General features: G+C 42.6%; 1 protein-coding gene across 1 annotated transcript in view; it reads right to left on the reverse strand.

Moving 5' to 3' along the window:
- smyd3 (SET and MYND domain containing 3) overlaps window positions 1-20,889 on the reverse strand; it is a 202,840-nt gene that overhangs the window by 16,507 nt on the left and 165,444 nt on the right. The window contains exons 8-10 of the mRNA XM_077239006.1: window positions 15,754-15,864; window positions 6,015-6,102; window positions 5,402-5,576 (exon numbers count right to left, since the gene is read on the reverse strand). Of these exons, the coding sequence (XP_077095121.1) occupies window positions 5,402-5,576; window positions 6,015-6,102; window positions 15,754-15,864 (374 nt within the window). The remainder of the gene's footprint in view (window positions 1-5,401; window positions 5,577-6,014; window positions 6,103-15,753; window positions 15,865-20,889) is intronic.

Consider the following 20,889-nt stretch of genomic DNA (forward strand, 5'->3'; position numbering starts at 1 on the left):
ACACAAGTGAGAGGAGCGAAATCTATAGAATAGTATTAGAAACACTTTTCTCTGAGTGCACATCTTTTGCTTAATAAACAACACACAGAGAAAGTGCTAAAAAGGTTGGGCATTTTAACAAAAAGAAGCAAAAATGTTTTGCCACACCTGCCAATAACGGGTGAATTGAGAAATCTAACGGCACTAGATGTTTCTTAGCAGCAGTGAAATTGTATGTCTGTGTGTGTGTGTAGCTACATATATATACAGCATATTGTGCATGTGTAACAAAACGTGTAGAGGAATAAACATCCTAGATCCTCTTTAGGCGCTTGGCTAGTGTTTGGTCCCTGTAAAAGAGATACATAAATCAAACTTATCACCCACTATGTATGTTGTCAAGTCATTGAATATCCCTGAGTCTAGGTTTAAAAGACTGAATAAAAGTTCAAAGTGAAATGCAAAGCATCATCATACATAAGCAATGAGAAGCTGCAGTGCTAATTTTATAATCAAATTAATTATTGTGAAAAGACTGGCTAAAAACAGCATGCACTAATGAATCACTTGGCATATATTAAGCACTTGAGCAATTAAAACAATTCAGTGGTTCTCACTAAACTGCCTGACTGAATAGAATCGGTGCATAAATAAATGTCTACTTATCTTGCAATAGCCAGCAGCAACTTTAGTTAATAGGCAACAAGTAGAACAGGAACCAGTTTCTTTGAAAATAAATCATAGCACAGATAAACAATTTTTGAAAAGTTTCTTAAGTAGGGCTGCACAATACATCGAAGTTATCGAAATATCGCAAATGTATATATCGCGATATGCATATCGCAACGGCTTGCAATAACGGGTCATGAACAAAAGACAATGAGAGAATCACTCACTGCTCTTGGCTGAATAACTTTTGTAGCTTTAATAAGAATCAGTATATATTTAATTCATACAGTGAAAACAAAGCAGTTTTTTATTTTTACATTTGATTATTCAGTTTCTATTGTTTAATAATCCTAATGTAGCATAGCCTGAACCTCTGAACCCAGTGGTTTACACTGATGTTGAAATAATACTTCTTACGCTACAGTAAAACACTGATGATCTTTCAGAAGTTGTAGGGATGTTTTCTTGTCACAAAAAGAATGTGAAACACGTATGTAGGTTATATCATTTTAAATACATTTTAAAGATAATTTAAGTTTATTTTACACACTTTGAGCATTATCGTATCGCATATCGAATATCACATTATTTAATGAGTTATCTCATATCGCATTTTTCTTCAATATCGTGCAGCCCTATTCTTAAGGTAACCAAATTAAATTTTCTTCATGAGTGGAGAAGTGATTGGAAGGCCGTTCAAGCTCTCTCGTGATGTGAAGGATCTATTATTGCTTTGTCAGGTAGTCGCTCTGCCAGTATCTCTTTCAAGCCTCTTGAAGCCTCAATGACAAGAGAAGGGGGGAGGGGGGGGGGGGGGGTATAGGACCGCTGCTAATAATTGCCTTCTCAGAAAGCATTCACACAGCTAGCACAGGACCAGCCAATTCCAGAAATAATTTGGGATCCCAGACAAGGAATAATGAACCTCACAATTTTGAAAGACAGAACAAAAGCGCATGGCGAATACTGAATCAAGCTGTAATGGAATGTCATGAAGCCCGGTGTAACGTGATGACTGGAGCTGTCACTTAAACAAAACCGTTTTTATAGCCTTGTTGGGAGTTTTACTGATTTTCTGCCCAAATGTTTGATGGATTATGACTTCTGATGACTTTTAAACCCCATTTTCAAGTAAATAATTAGGGCATGTGCAATGATAATGAATTAAAGGGGAAAAACAGGGCACAGTTGGAAAATTTGGTCTGGGCTATGGACATTACAGTATACCTGTGAAGTGTTGGGCTAAAAACCATTCTGAGAGCAAAAAGCTTTTTCATCATTGATGAAAAGTTGCAGCAATCCAACAAAATTTACATCTTTTAAGCAACATATATTACTTTTTCAAAAGTTTGGGTTAGGAAAGCTTATTTGTGGAGAACAACATATTTTGTCAGGATTCTTTAATGAATAGGAAGTTCAAAAGAACGGAATTTAGTTGAAACTGAAATCTTTTGTAACTTTACTCTCACTTTTGACCATTTTAATGTATTATTATTAGTATAGTATTTCAGTATATACACCTCTTTGGATAGCAGACTACCCAAAAAATTCTCTTGCCAAAGACAATTACAGAAATCATTGTGAAAGCAGTAATTATCAGCACTTGAAGGATGTGCAATGAAAATGACCAAATGGTTGAAATATTCTTGTGTGCGGCATTTATCTTTCTTTATAATGTGCATTTATCTTGTTGTACTAACAGCAGAAACTGCAGCGACACTGGCAACCATCAATCTCAATGTCGATTCCGTATTTAAAAAGCCATTTTAGCAGCACTTTTCCTTTTCCTTGCAATTGGCGGCCCTCCCTCGGCTCCATAAACATTCATCAGACGCAGTATAAAGCTGGAGAATAAGCATCCAACAGGCAATATAAAAACTTATTCACGCTTTGTGTGAGCTGACATGGGAAGACGGAGTCCAGTGCAGTAGAAAAATAACAACCGTATTCATATTTCCTCCCTCTGACAGGGAAAAAGCTGTGGGGTAATTTCACTTTTTTTCTAAGGTCCATTGCCTCTGAAGCTCTGATCCGAATGTTGCTTTACTGTCTACTTTTGGATGTAGTGGAAATCACTGGAGGTCTACTGCTGCTAAAAATTGACATCTGCAGGAGCTTGAAGTCAATAATCTCTTGGCGTTTAGCTTGAAGGAATGTATTATTCTCAAAACTATGGGAAAGAGACCTTTCCAAACAGCTTTTTCCCCCCAAAACCACAAATGAAATACCACAATAGAAGAGTCCCAATCCTCCTACAGAGGATCTTCTGTTTTACTTAACACGAATGCGCTCACAAACGCCTTGCTTTAGAAGAAGACCAGTTTCCATTGGTGTTTTAGAGCTAGTCCCTGTTCTACACGTCTCAAGGGAAGTCTTATAGTGGCTACTGTGCACAAAACTAAGAGTGGTGTCATGCACATTGATTCTGCTAGTTGGTGATGAATACCGTCCTGCAGTGCATGTCACCTGGGGTCTGCCCTTTCCTAAATTGATCTATTTGTTCCATTTAAACACAGCTGAACAAGCTTTTTTTGACAAAGGTTATCAAAAAAAAAAAAAAAAAACCTGTGTATTTGGGTAGGCAACATAGTGTATTCTAACAGGGTGTAAAAGCATTGTAAATGTCCTGAGACGATAAATCTGTTAGTATCTTTTACAAAGCCAATACATATTTCCCCCCAAATTGCCATAGTTTATGTTGAAACATTGAAACTGTTACACTATAACACTATAATGCCTTTTTTTGGTGTTGTTTTATCATCCAAAAGGTGAAAAACATAATTTTGATCAGTTAAGGTCCTTGCACACTGTGTCCGAAATTTACACACACATAAAAAAATTTGGATCGGGTTCGATTTTCTGCATTTTTCACATCCGTAGCAAGCATTTTAAGAGGTGTTTTGACAATTCAGAGCCACCGAATGCCGAATATGAAAAAACGCATACGGAAATTTCGGACTCAGTGTGCAAGGACCTTTAGGCATCTAATACTTACGCTATTGTTACGCAACCAGACCCCCTTGACTTCCATAGTATTTTTTTTCCTACTATCCACCTTATTCTGCTCTAAACAATGGGCGCCGCCATGACGACGACTCCGGTTGCCTACTTCCGGTTCGTACTGTATTAGCAGTGAGAGAATGAGTTCAGGCTCTACATGTGCTGTTGTTGGTTGTTTTAACAATTCAAAGAAGATAAAAATCTTTTTAGAAACTGGGTGCTTTGAGCATAAGATAAAAAGGAGAGAATGCCTATGTCCGGTTCGTATCAGCTACATTCAATACCAGAGAGTAGACGTTTTTGGTTAGCTGCGCTAAAACTGAAGCATCCAACGAAAAAGGTGTAATACGTTACCAGTAGGGATGGGCATTTCAAGCAAAAATAATATTCGAAGATCGCTGGGTATTATGCAATTAATATTCGAGAATCGCACCCCTCCATCACATCACGCACACATGATGTATATAGGCTATAGGCTACACACCAGAGCACATGAGCAAAGCGGAGCAGTGTGACGCTTAAATATAAGATAAACAAAAAAAAAACATACGTTTTATATTTAAGTTTCACAATATAATGTTTTTTTTTACATTTATTTCATTTATGTTGATTATATGAAAAGGGAACAGCAAGAGATGAGTCAGATAGGATCATAAGATGCCCAATATATCGGAAAACATTTGGAATGGCTCAGACATGATTTTGAACACTTATCAAATTTTGTTTTGTAGAAAGCCTTTCTTTAAAGTGAATTTCGTTTAGTATAAATTGTATCTTCATTTTTATCAATGTTTTATCAAAAAATTGCCTGGAATAATAAATAAGAAGCACAAATAGTAGATATACAGGACACGGAGGCGCGGGCGCGTGAACTGGAGCGCGTCTTATTAATCAACGAAACTCAGCGTAGGCTATAAGTTACTTGCCTCACATACATGATAAGTATATCTATAGAAAGCTTGAAATGTGTACTTTTAATAGTGACATAGTCAGCATCATCAAATTTATCTTTGCAGTCGACACTCACAGAAAACACTAGTTATTAATAAACAATTCAAATGTTGAATGCATAATCATTACTTTTGCCGTTTTTTTGTGGCAAGCTTATGCGTGCGTTGAGATGCAGAATAGGCAATATATTACGAAAACGCTCATTATGGTTTAGCATTCTCTCCCATATAGTATACATAACTCCCAACCCAACTTCAGTCGTGCACGGGCAGGGGCAGCCCTACTTATTTCACATATTTTCTAACAAGCACATCACTTAAGCTTCATAAAGCTTCGAACCGGAAAAGGACAACCGGCTTCCGGTTCAACCCCGCTATGAATAATGGGTAAATTCGCTAACCAGGAAAAAGGTGGATAGAAGTAAATGGGTCCCATCAACTGTTTGATTTCCGACATTCTTCAAAATATCTTCTTTTGTGTTCAACAGAAGAAAGAAATTCATACAGGTTTGAAACAACTTGACGGTGAGTAAATGATGACGGAATTTTCATTTTGAAGTGAACTATTCCTTTGGTAATGAATGAACTTAAATAAATACCACAAGGATCTATTCTTCAATACTGCCTAGTGTTTCTATGAACTAAATCTGCACTTGTCTGTTTTGGATCTTTAGACATGAGCGAGTCTGTATAGTCACAGTTCTAATTGGACTTTTATAGATTTGATGGATTCCTTGGAGATTTACCAGGATAATCTGTCAGTGAAGACACAGATCACAGAACTTTTAGAGGCACACACTCACTTGTAAGGTCCCAGAGCCCTATTGCCGTACTCCAGTGCCGTCTCGTAGTGATCCAGACTAATGCAAGCATCCATGGCCAGATCCAGCACCCTGAGCACATAGATGTTCCTGTCCGGGATGACATCTGCGTATCTGTGTAAAAGAGCTCGGCTCTCTTTCAACAACTCCTCCCAGTCTTTTGATAAAACAGTTAAGGACACAATTAAAAAAGAAGCAGGACTGTATTACAAAAACTACAGTAGTTAAGACCAAGAAAGTCCTGCTGGTTAAGCCAGTTGGGAACACACTGGCACACAGATTTCAAAATGCAATCTATGCTTGTTATTTTAGCAGGAAGACAGCCTGCATTTTCTTTTATACATCAGAAGCGTGTCCAAAGGGTAAACGCAAGAGAGCTAGACAGAACTGACAACTTTACCCTCACACCTTTCACTTCAATCTTTTGGAAATTGATATGACTACTGTATCGGGCATAGTTTGCAGAGTCTAGCAGTTGATTCCAGAGCAAAACCGCCACAGGCTAGTTGCCTTCACCCAGCTAAACCCTGAGATATAGCGTATCGCTCACCGAGTGTTAGACAGTAATATCATTTGATTCAACTGTGAAGGATACGCTGCTCAGACTGAAGCTGCTCCAGGTGAGGGATGGCGTCTCTTAAGGATGTCCACGCCGTCGTCTCACCAGCCAGCATGTCACAGTCCTGTTCACAAAACAATATCACATAAAATCATTTTAAGCAGTTCCTGACTGAACAGGAGCAAAAGCAAAAACTAAATGCACGTATGAATCAATGGACAAGGTAAATCAAAAGTTGGTTTATGTATTCATTTACTTATTAATACATGTAATTTTATTTTAAACATATTTATATCTGTAAAATGGCATACTACTGCAAGTATAAATCAATGGACAATCTCAATCAAAAGTTGTTAAATTAGTTTTATTTATGTACACCCCTATTAGGTGTGAATTACTAACTTATATAGAATGAATGTATTTACATTTAAATTGCATTGTAAATTTATACTTTTAAATTTTGTTTTAAAATGTATTTAAATATCATTTATTTATAAATGTACTTGTTTTTTTTTAAAGTTATAATCAAATTATTTTCCAATCTTTTCCTACCCAGATAGCACAAGTCTATTTGATGTGATGTTTACATCTGGAAGACGTATCTTTTGAGTGTTTGCTCATCTGCAATATGTCTATAGGACGTTTCCTGTCAGATATCAAATAGACGTTTAGAAGATGTCAGTTTAACATGCATTCTAAATCATTACATCTTAAAGACATCTTCTAAACGTCTATTTGACATCTGACAGGAATCGTCCTATAGACGTATTGCAGATGAGCAAACACTCTTAAAAATACGTCTTCCAGATGTAAACATCACATCAAATAGACTTGTGCTATCTGGGTATACATATAACTTAGATATGTGATTTTAAGAAAATCACCAACAAAATGAAATGGTACTGCAAATACGAATCAATAGTTAATAAAAAGTCTATCTAAAGTGTTTATTTATTTATTTATTTCTAAATATTTATATATTTATATTTACGCATTACACTTTGCAAAATTCTAAACTGCAAGAAAATGTTGCAATTCCGGTTCTCATTTGTGAAAAGAAAAGAACCTATATTAGAACCGAAGCTATCAATGTTAGATCTGACCAAAGATGCTTGAGCTTTTACTGAATTATAGTTCAAATTTATGTGTGTAGGTCATCAAACATCAAAGACCTTTGTACACACAACACAGAATGAGAGAAGCTGTCAGGATTACAGAGCCGTGAGGTGCGGGAAACTGAAAGGGCTTGTTTCTGAGAGGGCAACTTTATTTCAGGATAAGTGTGATGACAAGTCAGAGCCATAGGGGGGTCTGTCAAACACTCAAATCCCTGCGGAGAGACGTGTGTATGTGTGTGTGTGTGTAGCCCTTGGGGATACACGTATAAGTGCCTCTGAGACATCAAAGCCGTGTGATGTATCAGAGGTGAACACAGTCACGCTGCTCGACAATATCTAGTGTTACTACCTGACACACACACACACACACACACACACACACACACACACACACACACACACACACACACACACACACACACACACACACACACACACACAGTAAATTTAAACTCTTTTGATATTTCCTTTATATGCCATTTCTCATTGTTTTTTAAAATAACTCGATCACTCTTTGGGGTCAGTCATTTTTCTTTCTTTTTTTTCTGTTTTAAAAGAAATTAATACTTTTATTCAGCAAGGATGCATTACATTGATGGTATCAGATACTATGGTAATATGAAAAGTACCATGGGATTCTTTGATGACTATATTTATACACCATAGTACTGTAAGTCTAGATGCTTGAATTCACAATGAATTTATGTATGAATTGGGCAAAAACAATAAAACATTTTTGGTTTTCCACATAAACTCCGATGTGAGGACATCAACCTCACTGCAGGACGTATTTCATGAAGCCGTGTGGAGATATTTGTATGGTTTAGCCAAGGGTTGAGAAACCAATTTTAGTTTTTTAGTGACAAAATGAATTCAGATATTCATGGTAAGCTGTACAAAGTGTACACTGCTATGGTTTTGTTCAAGTGCACTCAGTCCATGCAAACTATGCGAGCTTTATAAATGATTTATCAGGGAAGAGAGTGCAAGCTGACCGAAATGTGGATGTCATGAGAGGCCAAAAACCCACAGGCCATCCACAAATGAGTGCTACTAACTTTCAGAAATCTCCACCGGACCATAATGCTCTGTTTCTACTGTAGAATCACTAATAAAACTGAAAGCTGCACATGAAATCACTTATCGTTGAACATGGTAAACACACTGCAACTTGTCAATCACACCAAACTCTATTGAGGTTTTGCCACAAGACAAAAACAGTCCTTTTACCTGCACATTATGTCAGAATCCCTTTTACATTCTGGTCAGATCTGTATAATTATAAAATGGCTTTGAAGCTTTAAATGAAACATCTAATTGCTGCTTGCACAAATGGGTCTGTTCATGATGCAAAACTTTTCTATTTGCTGCTCCTTTTCAATGAAAAATCCATTTTCTTGTGTAACGTGAACAGCCTAATTACAGGGAGTGGGTCAGGAATCAAATTGTAGACGGTGGTTCAGACTTTGTTTATTATTGTGTAAATTCAATAATCATGTTATTCATTACAGTACTGATTAGAGTGCACTGAGTTTGAAAATATACCATTGAACAAAGCATGACAGGAAGTCTAACGCTTTAGCAAATGTATCCCATTTCATAGTCCTACTACACATAAAAGCCCTTTGCCGACAAAAGCACATCATACTGTAGAAATGTAGTAAAAAAACATGCTGTACTGTCAAAAATTACTCCTTTTTTGATATGCAACAGTATATATATATATATATATATATATATATATATATATATATATATACTGTATATATGTATTCCTTTTTTTTTTTAAACTATGGCTGTCAACAGAATAAAAATGTACAAATAATCATTTAGAAGACGCAGAAATAAGAAACAGGGAATAAAAAAATGTTTTGTACAAAATGTTATATTATTTGAAAGTTTATTTAAATTCATTTACATTCAAATTATCTGCAGATGCCCAGCACCTCTTTCTGGGATGCATTAACTCTTCTCTTGCATACTATTTGCATACTATAAGAAATGGGACACAGCAAATTTGTAAAGGAGATATGGCGCAAATGTTGAAAGAACACTGTACACTAAAACACTGAAAAAAGCAGAGACATGCACCATATGACCAGACAGTCCTTCATGAACCGAGTAACATCTGTGACCCCCCACGTGACTGTCAGACTGAATCACATCTCCGGTCTCGGGAGATTCTGTGAAGGTGATAACCTGAGCAACCCCTCCCTGTACTTAACTGCACATACAGCTGCTCTATTGTTTTACAGTGTCAGTATGTCCTACTGAACTCACACAGGTTGTCAGATTACCGCAAAGCCGATGGTGATCAACAAATCCCTCTCATCAGAGTGTCATCAGTGTAAAACTTCACACACCTCACCTGTAATTACCTCATGTACACACACACACACACACACACACACACACACACACACACACACACACACACACACACACACACACGTTGAGTTTTCATGTTTTTTGGGGACTTTACATAGACATAATGATTTTTATACTGATCAACAATCAGTATAAACTGTATAGTATAAAGTATAAACTGTATAATCTATCCCCTAAACCTAAACCTACTGATTTATAAGCTGTTTTCGACAAGGGGATTTCGGATATTGCCAACTTTGTGGGGACATAACGTAGGGTTTACCTGGACCACAATGACAGTATGTGACGGAGTGTGATAAGAAATGTGCTGAACAACAAAAACAAGGAGAGAAAACTTCTCGGTTACGTATGTAACCCTCATTCCCTGAGTAGGGAACGGAGACGTCTTGTCGGAGGAGTTTCCAACGAATTGGGATCATGCTAGGGAGACCAATTGCCTTCGAGTGAACTAAAACAAGCCAATAAATATTGGCATGCAAGATTTGCATTCCACGCGCCCCCTACCAGTGCGGGTATAAAGCGGAAGCAAGCGTACACACATTTGCTTTTCGCTGAGGAGCCGGACGGTGTCCAGTCCTCCGCGAAGGTACAGCAGCATGGCGACGGGGCGTGACGTCTCCGTTCCCTACTCAGGGAATGAGGGTTACATACGTAACAGAGACGTTCCCTTTGCTTTCCAATGAATTGGGATCCCTAATAAAACGCCATGGTGCTGGCCCCTTCCAGCGCCCAGCTCAGCTACCCGCTGGTAGCGCTGTCGCGATAACCGTAATATCGCAGTACCGCGCTACTGACAGGCCAACCGCAGAGGAATGCAAGTAACCGCAGCAACCGCGAACCGCGTTTTCTTTTTTCATAAGGCCACCCTTCGTAGTTCGTACCATGTGTATTGAATGTTAAATAAGTTAATAATGATAACAAGACTGTTTATCATGGTGATTTGTACAGAGGATTCCTGGATTTGGACCTAAGCCTAACAGACAGTGAATGTGTTCGACTGAGCGCGTGCGATTACCTGCGTCTGTCTTTGAAGTCAAGGACATTCGTGAAAAGGTTGCCGTTTCCAATGAAAGCGAAATATTTGTCGTAGGCTATCATCCTTTTAACGTGTAAGGGTATTTACCATGAATGGCGTCAGCGCTGGTCAGCATTACACAGCGCGAGGAAAGCCGTGGGGGGAAAGCAGCGAGTCACGCATGAATCAATGCCATTGGTCTGGGATATGGGGGAGTTCAGGAATATGCTCTTGTCCGACTCGCGCATGTCGGCCAGGGTGAGCCAGAGATGTCGCTCCTGGACCACAAGAGTGGACATCGCCCGTCCCAGGGTACTTGCGGTGACTTTTGTCGCCCGGGGGGCGAGGTCCGTCACCACACGCAGCTCTTGGAGCACCCCTGGATTGGTACCACTCTCTTGCACGCCACAGAGAGCCGTGGCCTGGTTGACCTGGAGGAGCACCATGGCATGCAGGGCAGAAGAGCTTCTCCACACGCACTGTAAGCCTTCCGATTCAGACTGGAAGAGAACCTACATGCCTCCCGCGGCAGGTGGACGCGGTCTGAGGACACAATTGTATCGCAACCGACCGGTCCACTGGGGGGATGCCTACGTATCCCTTCACTGCCCCGCCATCGAACGTGGTGAGGGAGGAGGAGGGATTCGACCTGTGTCTGGCCGCCAGAGGGGCCATCCACGATCTCGTCACCTCGTCATGCACCTCCGGAAAGAAAGGAACCGGGGTGGGGCGCAATCGTCGAGCCGCAAGGGTTCGGGACACGGTGGAAGGTTCCACTTGAGCCCGACACTCGCGGCCGCCCGGGAAAGCATAGCGGCCATCTCCGGATCCGGCTCGGCTAACGTCACCACACCCGAAGGGGGCAACGCAGTCAAGTCATCATCTCCAGAAGATGATCGCTCTCCCTTCGATGCAGCGATCGACATCTGGTCCTCCGGCGGAGCCCCGAAGGAAACGACTGGGACCACACGAGATGGCCCAGCGCGGTCCTCCGGAGGCTCCAATGGCAGCGATGCAGAGGAGTGAGGAGCCTATGGGGGTCTTTCACCCGGCAGAACATTCCTCACTGTAACCCTCAGACCACCAATGGGATTAGCCGAAGTAGCCTTCTTCTGAAGTTAACCAGAAGAACTAGATCGGGGAATCTCCAAAGGGACTCCCCCTAGTTTGAGGGATCGCAGTCTTGATCTAAGCATCGCGACGGTCATGTTCTGCAGTGAGAACATGACTTGTTCACGAACGCTGCCTCAGCTTGCGCGAGGCCCAAGCACGAGAGACAGTGATCATGACCATCAACCGGCGTCAGATATTGACCACATCCAGAAACACACGGATGAAACGTCATCCTGAAAAGGACGCGATCTTCACCCGTGTTACGCTTATAGAGAATGCTCTCTTATTGTGCTGAAGAACGCAGGGATCAACGCGGCAACACAGCGGGGAAACTGCAAGCCCGCTGTTTGCACTCAACCGAATACCACCTGTGAAAACAGCTCTTTGAAAGATGTAGATAGCATGCAATCACAACCGGCAACCGGGAGCTCGCGAAGATCACTGAATCGCCGTCACACCAACACAGAGAGATCCAGAAAAAGAGCAGACTCGTTGAGCACGAAGAAAACACTTTCTCGAAACTCATTCACTCAGAGGACACAACCGGTCAGCTCCGAAGCAAAAAGCAAATGTGTGTGCGCTTGCTTCCGCTTTATACCCTACTGGTAGGCGGTGCACGGAATGCAAATCTTGCATGCCAATATTTATCGGCTCGTTTTAGTTCACTCGAAGGCAATTGGTCTCCCTAGCGTGATCCCAATTCGTTGGAAACTCCTCCGACGAGACGTAGGAGTTCCCACGAAAGGGAACTAGATTTTTACTGTATTGTAGAAAATGTGAGTCATTTATTTAAATTAAATAAATACTATATACACTATTGTTTAAAAATTTGGGGACAGTACATTTAAAAAAAAACTTTATTCAGAAAGGATGCATTAAATTGATAAAAATGACAGTATAAATATGTATAATGTTACAAAAGATTTTTTTTAATGTTGTTCTTTTGAGAATATGAAAGAATACTGAAAAAAAAAAAATTCCACAAAAATATTAAGCAGCATAACTGTTTTCAACATTGATAATAATCAGAAATGTTTCTTGAACAGCAAATCAACATATTAGAATGATTTCTGAAGGACCATGTGACACTGAAGACTGGAGTAATGATGCTGAAAATTCAGCTTCGCATCACAAGGATACATTACATTTAAAAATATTCAAATATAAAAACTGTTATTTTAATTTATAATATTTTTTTTTGAACAAATAAATGCAGCCTTTGTGAGCAGAAGAGACCTTTTAAAAACGTTTTACAAATCTTAACAATCCAAAAACAGCAAACAGGCATAGAAGAAAAAAAAAACTTTTAAAATCAAATTATTTTCAATAATTTATTAAATCAATATTTCCATAATACTAGTCTCTATGATATTCTGGTGCCTAGGCTCAGGCCTATATTCACCTTTTATCCAAAATGACTTGCATTCAGTTGGTTGATTAATTGATGGATGGATGGATGGATGGAAGAAAAAGATGCATGGACAAATAGATGTGAGTTTGTACCACACATATCTGTTGTCCTAAAATTCAAAACTTACGAAAAACAAGCTTACAAAGCTTTCACTGTTTCTTCAACTGTTGGATTCAGGGATGAAACCCAAGTCTCCATCTCAGTAGCCCTGAGCAAGAGCGTTTATTCTTATCTGCACGTATCTGACAGATGACTCAAGCAGAGGTCAGTCTGAGCAGCTGTGTAGGTGTTAACAGCAGAATAAAGCCTCTTTCTCTTGAGCACAGTTATTTAGCATGGTATGCAGGCATGCAGGTGCAAAATAACCACAACATAATCCTGGAAGGAACTTGTGTATGCAAGTGACATGTTGGAGCACACATGACACCAGTTCTGTTTCTTTATGGCAAGCCCTTTTGACTTCCAATCATTCTGAGGATATTAATTGTTAACAACAATTCAATTTTCACTAGTTAAAATAAGCATTATTGCTATCATGAATGGATTTTTTACTAGTAACAATAGCTATTTTTGATATTAGGAATTACATTTTCACTAGTGAAAACGTAAATTCTTGACATCAACAATGATGTCCTCATTGATATCATTCTTGATATTAAAAATTACATTTCAAACAGTAAAAACTATTTTTCATGATATCTGAAATTGCATTTTTACTAGTAGAATTTTGCAATATAATACCTTTGCAAGCCATTTTGACTTAATCACTCGCAGGATATGCATTTATGATATCAAGAAATCAAGTTTTTAGTCTAGTGAAAATGTAATTCCTGATATAAATAGATAGCCATTATTACATGTAAAAATTCCATTCCTGACATCAAGAATTGGCCTTTTAACTTGTGAATGAATAAAAAATTCACATCCTAGGAAGGATTAAAAGCCGAAACAGCTTGGCATATTTCTTTTGTCACTCACACATGCATTTGATGGGATAGTTCAACAAAAAAATCAAATCATTGACTCAACCTCACATGTCAATCCAAACCTGTTATGACTTTCTTTCTTCTTTGAAATACAAAAGAAGATATTTTCAAAAAGGTTTTGTCCATACAATGAAATTCAATGGGGTCCATAAAAACATTGGACCCAAATAACATGCATTGTATGGACAAAAAACAAGAAACATTATTCTAAATATCTTTTTTGTGTTCTGCAGAATATGGAAGCTTGTTTCCGCCACAGAATAAAAACAACAACAAAAGAGGTAGCTTTTTATCTCACAATTTAGATTTCTCTTTTTTTCAGAGCAAGTACTGTACGCAGTCAAATACTTGTGTACTGTCACTTGATGGTGGATCTGGTGAAGAAGCTGTCAGCGATCTGAATGTACTGGGAAATGAGCTCTGACGGGAACAGTGGTGATGGTATAAAAGCTCCAAAACATAACAGATATTCTTTATTTTTTTCTTCTGTAATTGTTACTCTAATATCAGGAGAGTTTTATATTATCACATAAAGATCCATCCATATTAGATATAGATCTGGGTTGCTAAAGACCCGAATATGCAATAATGATTGGCGAAACATTCATGCATTTAAGGGTCAAGAACATACAGATTGTTCAGCTGACGGAAAACTTTCAGCAGACAAAAACTATATAAAACAGCGTTAAGATTTGTGAGTGGTGAAAATTGTGACCTTTAGGACCTTTATACAGTGCGTGTCATTGTAAAGACTAGTCTGACTTTTTTTCTCCGAATTGTGATATATAAACTCGCAATTGAGATAAAAAGTCGCAATGACCTTTTTTTATTCTATGTAAGCTTCCATAGGAGAAGAAAAGGAAATCACTCATGTTTAGAACAAATAATGACCGACTTTACATTTTTGGGTGAACTATTCCTTTGAAAAGTGAAGTGGGTCATTTCTGCAGAAAATAACCTGAATAAAATAATCAATTAATCTTTAAGGGGAAAAAAAAGTCTTAAGAAAGCAGAATTTCAAAAAGAATAACAACAACAATAAATTTGTTTACAATGTTTTAAAAATGCATATTTAAATCAAATAATCTTGCTTATTATTTTGGATGATTAGTATGTGAACAGATTATTTTAGAAACAAATTTGTAAAGAAATAGAACTGTATTTGTCCACCAAATGGAAGTGGAAAAATACAGTTTACAATTTTCTGGGAATCAACATACAAAATGGCTTACTTATAGGTGTTTGTGCATACTAAGTATGGAGGGAAATAAGTACTTTAACATCCAAAAAATGACACATTTCACCTTTAAATTCCCATCTCTCCTCTCTCCATCTTTAGCATTCATTCGTCCGCTCTCATGCATGCCATTCAAGCTTTATTCTTGACATGCTCCTGTCATGGCAGTGATGATCACAGATGACAGGGCCTGCTGAGGACAGGTTCCCCGGGGCAGTGCGGAGAGACCGGTGATGGTCTAGGACCGGGTCTGACAGACTTGACACATCATCAGATGCTTTCGAGTGCTGAGTGGGACAGACACAGAGCAAAAGAGCGAGGAAAAGAGAACATGGAGGAGAACAGGGATGATAGATAGTGATCCCGCCAGGACACAATGAGGCGGGGAGAAGCCTTTTCCAGGAGTGATGGGGTGAAAGTGAAAGAAATAGAAAAATGAGGATAAAGGGCAGATAAGAAAGATCAGGGAAGGGAAGATAGATCTGAGGGGATGTTCACACGGCTCACCTTGTCCTCAGTGGTACAGCGAGCGCACTGACACAAGAAGTGGTATTGCTCCTGTAATCGGGAACGTCTCTCTTTGCTGGGTGCGAGGACATCGGTGTAGCTTATGGTCAGCTAAAAAGCGGGAGAGATTAGAGATGGTTAGTTGAAAGATTTCAGGCAACTAGAAAACCCTGGTAACTAAACACTAAGCACTAAAATCAGCCATTTTAAATGCTGTACGTAAATTTAGGCATTGTTTTGATGTAGAGTATGGAAAATGTATATTCAGGTACAGTATTCCCAAAATGCATTCATGCATTGCAATGAAATCAGTAAAAATGTTCATTCAAGATGAATGGAATCGAATTAAATAAATTTTATGTCATATTTGCACATACCGTACATAAGTTTGTGGTCGATAAATTTTTTTGGGAAAAAATTGTCTTATGCTGCCCAATTCATAATTTATTGGATAAATAATACAGTAAAAACAGTAATATTATGACAATTTTAAATAACTTTTCTATTTTAAAATGTTAAACTGTAATGTATTCCTGAGATGCAATGCAGAATTTTTTTAGCATCATTACTTCAGTCTTCAGTGTCACATGATCCTACCGAAATCATTCTAATATAAAAATAAAAACAGGACGATTTTAAACAGATTTTTTATTGTAACAATTGATAGTCTTAACTATCAATTTGGTAAATTTAATGCATTTTTGCTAAATAACAGTATTCATTTCCATCCCAAAAAAACCTTTTGAATGCTAGTATATTACGGAGCCCCTAAAGGGACCTTTGCAAAAATAAAAATAAAGGTCCCTTAAGGGGTTCCGCAGTATATTGTATACATGCATCAAATACATTATTTATATATTTTATTGGGTGAAAAAAGTATTGAATAAAAAAAATATGCATAATAAAAACGTCTCGGTTACGTATGTAACCCTCGTTCCCTGAGTACAGGGAACGGAGACGTGTCGTCGGGGGAGTTCCCTGACGAATTGGGATCACGCTAGGGAGACCAATTGCCTTCGAGTGAATTAAAACGAGCCAATGAAAATTGGCATGCAAGATTTGCATTCCGCGACCCGCCTACCAGAGCGGGTATAAAAGGCGGAAGTAAACATTGCGCAATGCTTTTCGCTGAGGAGCCGAACGGTGTCCAGTCCTCCGCGAAGGTACAGCGACATGGCGAAGGGACGACACGTCTCCGTTCCCTGTACTCAGGGAACGAGGGTTACATACGTAACCGAGACGTTCCCTTTCGTCCTGGGAACTCCGACGTGTCGTCGGGGGAGTTCCCTGACGAATTGGGATCCCTAATAAAGCGCCATGGTGCTGGCCCCTTCCAGCGCCCGGCTAAGCTACCCTGCAGCAGTTTCTTGAAATAAGTTGCGGGAGCTAGCACGGGAACCACACTGCTGTTCCGCAAGACCCGCACAGTGGACATTGGATAACACTGGGAAAGCGTTCCCCAAGAGAGGGGGAAAGCTGCGGAAGGCCCAGCCTGACTGACCAGGAATACACATATGTACTAGCCCAATGGGGTAGTGAAACATATGGCAGTCCCTGAGGTGGTCCCAATCCAAGGGAAATGGGAGCGCACTCAACAGGGATGACGAACGAGTCCGTCAAGGGGAAGACACGGCTAAACTGCACGTGGCATGATGGTTCACAGTAGAGATCACTGGAGCACCCAGTCTACTAACAACTCCTCACTAGAGGTAGCAGACCTGGCGCCGGGCGGTCCGCCACGCCCAGCACCGGAGGGGTGAAGGAGGAACTCACGAGGCTCACCAACGTAGGGCGCCATACGGAGCAAGAAAGCACGTATCCGCTGTTCGAGGCGGAGTGGCGTAGCAAGCCGACACAACTTATTCCCTCGACCCACTGGCCGTAGCCAGAACTCGGGAGGAAACAGGTTCCACACGAAGGCTATAGAACCTAGCGAACGTGTTCGGTGTCGCCCAGCCCGCAGCTCTACAGATGTCTGTCAGCGAGGCGCCTTGAGCCAAAGCCCAGGAAGCGGCAGCACCTCTAGAGGAGTGAGCGCGCAACCTGGGAGGACAAGGCTCACCCAGAGACTCATATGCTCGGGTGATAGCATCCACTAACCAGTGGGCTAACCTCTGCTTGGAGACGGCCTTCCCCTTCTGCCGGCCTCCGTAACAGACAAAGAGCTGATCTGAGGTTCTGAAGCTTTGCGTTCTGTCAATATAAACCCGCAGGGCGCGGACAGGACAGAGAAAAGCTAGGGCTGGGTCTGCCTCCTCCTGGGGCAGCGCTTGCAGGTTCACTACCTGGTCCACGAAGGGAGTGGTAGGAACCTTGGGCACATATCCGAGCCGGGGTCTCAACACAACGTGAGAAAGGCCTGGCCCGAACTCTAGGCACGATTCGTCGACCGAAAAAGCCTGCAGATCCCCGACCCTCTTGAAAGAGGCCAATGCCAACAGGAGCGCTGTCTTAATGGACAGGCTATTAAGCTCTACCGTCAGCAAAGGCTCAAAGGGAGGACTTTGAAGAGCTCTAAGTACCAGAGCAAGGTCCCAAGAGGGTACCGAGTGCAAAACACGAGGTGGATTTAACCTCCTGGCACCCTTAAGGAATCTGATGACCAGGTCGTGCTTCCCCAAGGACTTACCTTCCAGTGCATCGTGATGCGCGGCTATTGCGGCGACATACACTTTGAGGGTGGAGGGAGACAGCCTTCGCTCCAACCCATCTTGCAGGAAGGAAAGCACGACTCCGATCGGGCAAGTTCGGGGGTCCTCCTGACGGGAGAAACACCAATCGACGAACAGGTTCCACTTCAACGCATAGAGGCGCCTCGTAGAGGGGGCTCTAGCGGAAGTGATGGTGTCTACCACTGCCTGTGGCAGACCACCTAGAACCTCCGCGTCCCGTCCAGGGACCAGACATGGAGTTTCCAGAGGTCTGGACGCGGGTGCCATAGAGTGCCCCGTCTCTGAGAAAGAAGGTCCTTCCTCAGAGGAATCGGCCAAGGAGGGGCTGTCGCGAGGAGCATGAATTCGGTGAACCAAGTCCTGGTGGGCCAATACGGCGCCACAAGAAGGACCTGCTGCTCGTCCTCCCTGACCTTGCACAGAGTCTGTGCAAGAAGGCTCACTGGGGGAAACGCATACTTGCGCAGGTCCCGGGGCCAGCTGTGAGCCAGGGCGTCCGTGCCGAGGGTCCCCTCGGACAGGGAATAAAACCACTGGCAATGGGTCGTGTCCGGAGAGGCAAACAGGTCTACCTGTGCGACTCCGAAGACACTCCAAATCAGCTGGACCGACTGGGGATGGAGTCGCCATTCTCCTGGCAGGGGAGGCAGCCGTGAGAGCTCGTCTGCCACACGGTTGAGCTCCCCTGGAATGTGAATGGCACGAAGCGACCTCAGATGCTTCTGACTCCATAGGAGGAGGTGGGAGGCGAGTCGCGACATACGACAGGAGCGTAGACCACCTTGATGGTTGATGTAAGCAACGGTCGCAGTGCTGTCCATACGGACCAGTACGTGCTTGTGTCTGAGAACCCCTTTGAGGCGACGCAAGGCTAAGCGTACTGCTTGCAACTCTAGGCAGTTGATATGCCAATGCAGTTGAGGCCCCGTCCACAGACCTGAAACTGCATGCCCGTTGTACGTGGCCCCCCATCCGGTGGCAGAGGCATCTGTGAAAACCACAGCATGCCTGGAAACCTGGACTAAGGGCACTCCGGCCCGTAGAAACGCAGGATCCGACCACGGGGAGAAGGTTTGGCGACAGTGCGGGGTCACTTTGACCCGGAACGTGCCGCTGTGCCACGCCCACCTCGGGACTCGATCGTGAAGCCAGCGCTGAAGCGGTCTCATATGTAACAGGCCGAGCGGCGTTACTGCGGCTGCGGCTGCCATATGCCCCAGGAGCCTCTGAAATTGTTTCAGTGGAACCGCTGTCCTGCCTCGAAAAGACCTGAGGCAGGTGAGCACTGACTGGACGCGTTCCTCCGTGAGGCGCGCAGTCCGGGCGACCGAGTCCAGCTCCATACCGAGATAAGAGATCCTCTGCACGGGGCAGAGTTTGCTCTTGTCCCAGTTGACCTGAAGCCCCAACCGGCTGAGGTGCCGAAGCACCATGTCCCTGTGATCGCACAACACATCTCGCGAGTGAGCTAAAATGAGCCAGTCGTCGAGGTAGTTGAGGATGCGAACGCCTTGTTCTCTCATGGGAACAAAGGCCGCCTCCGCGACTTTCGTGAAGACGCGGGGTGACAGGGCCAGCCCGAAGGGTAGGACTTTGTACTGATACGCCCGACCCTCGAAAGCAAACCGAAGAAACGGTCTGTGTCGAAGGAGAATCGAGACGTGAAAGTACGCGTCCTTCAGGTCGATCGCTGCAAACCAATCCTGGGGACGGATGCATTCGAAAATGCGCTTCTGCGTGAGCATCTTGAACGGGAGTTTGTGCAGGGCCCGATTCAAGACCCGCAGGTCCAGGATTGGCCGTAACCCACCGCCTTTCTTGGGTACAATGAAGTAGGGGCTGTAAAACCCGGACCTCATCTCGGCAGGAGGGACCGGCTCGATCGCGTCCTTCGCCAGCAGGACATCGATCTCTTTCCGCAAGACAGGGGCGTCCACCGACCGCACACGGGTAAAGTGGACGCCCCTGAACTTGGGAGGCCGGCGTGCAAACTGAATTGCATAGCCGAACCGGATGGTGCGGATGAGCCATCGGGACGGACCCGGAAGCGCTTCTAGCCAGGCTTCCAGATACCGTCCCAATGAACCCACCCGAACCACCGGCGTACCTGCGGAGGGGCAGCGAGGTGGAAGACAGGGACCCGGCTCTGGTGGCGTTGTAGCGACCGAGAGCGGGGGTCTGGGTGCGCCTGACACCAACCTGCTTCCACCGAGGGGCAGACGGCAGAGAAGGCTCGTGGGCGTTCTGCTGCGGACTGCCCGGTGGCGAGAGGAGGGGGAGAGACGAGGAACGAGGCCCTGACTCCTCGTATGCTGGTCTCTGCGCCTCCGGGCCCAGCTGCAGACCGGAGCGACGCAGCTGAGGCTGCGTCACTGCTATCTGCAAGCTGGGGAGAGGGGAACGGGAGTGGTGCAGCTCGGGGGCGGCACGCACTGCCATTCTGACCCTCTCGGGCGGAGGAAAC

The sequence above is a fragment of the Siphateles boraxobius genome, unplaced genomic scaffold (assembly GCF_051911475.1).
Source record: "Siphateles boraxobius isolate OS27281-9 unplaced genomic scaffold, OSU_SipBor_1 22, whole genome shotgun sequence".
Classification (NCBI taxonomy): Eukaryota; Metazoa; Chordata; class Actinopteri; order Cypriniformes; family Leuciscidae; genus Siphateles; species Siphateles boraxobius.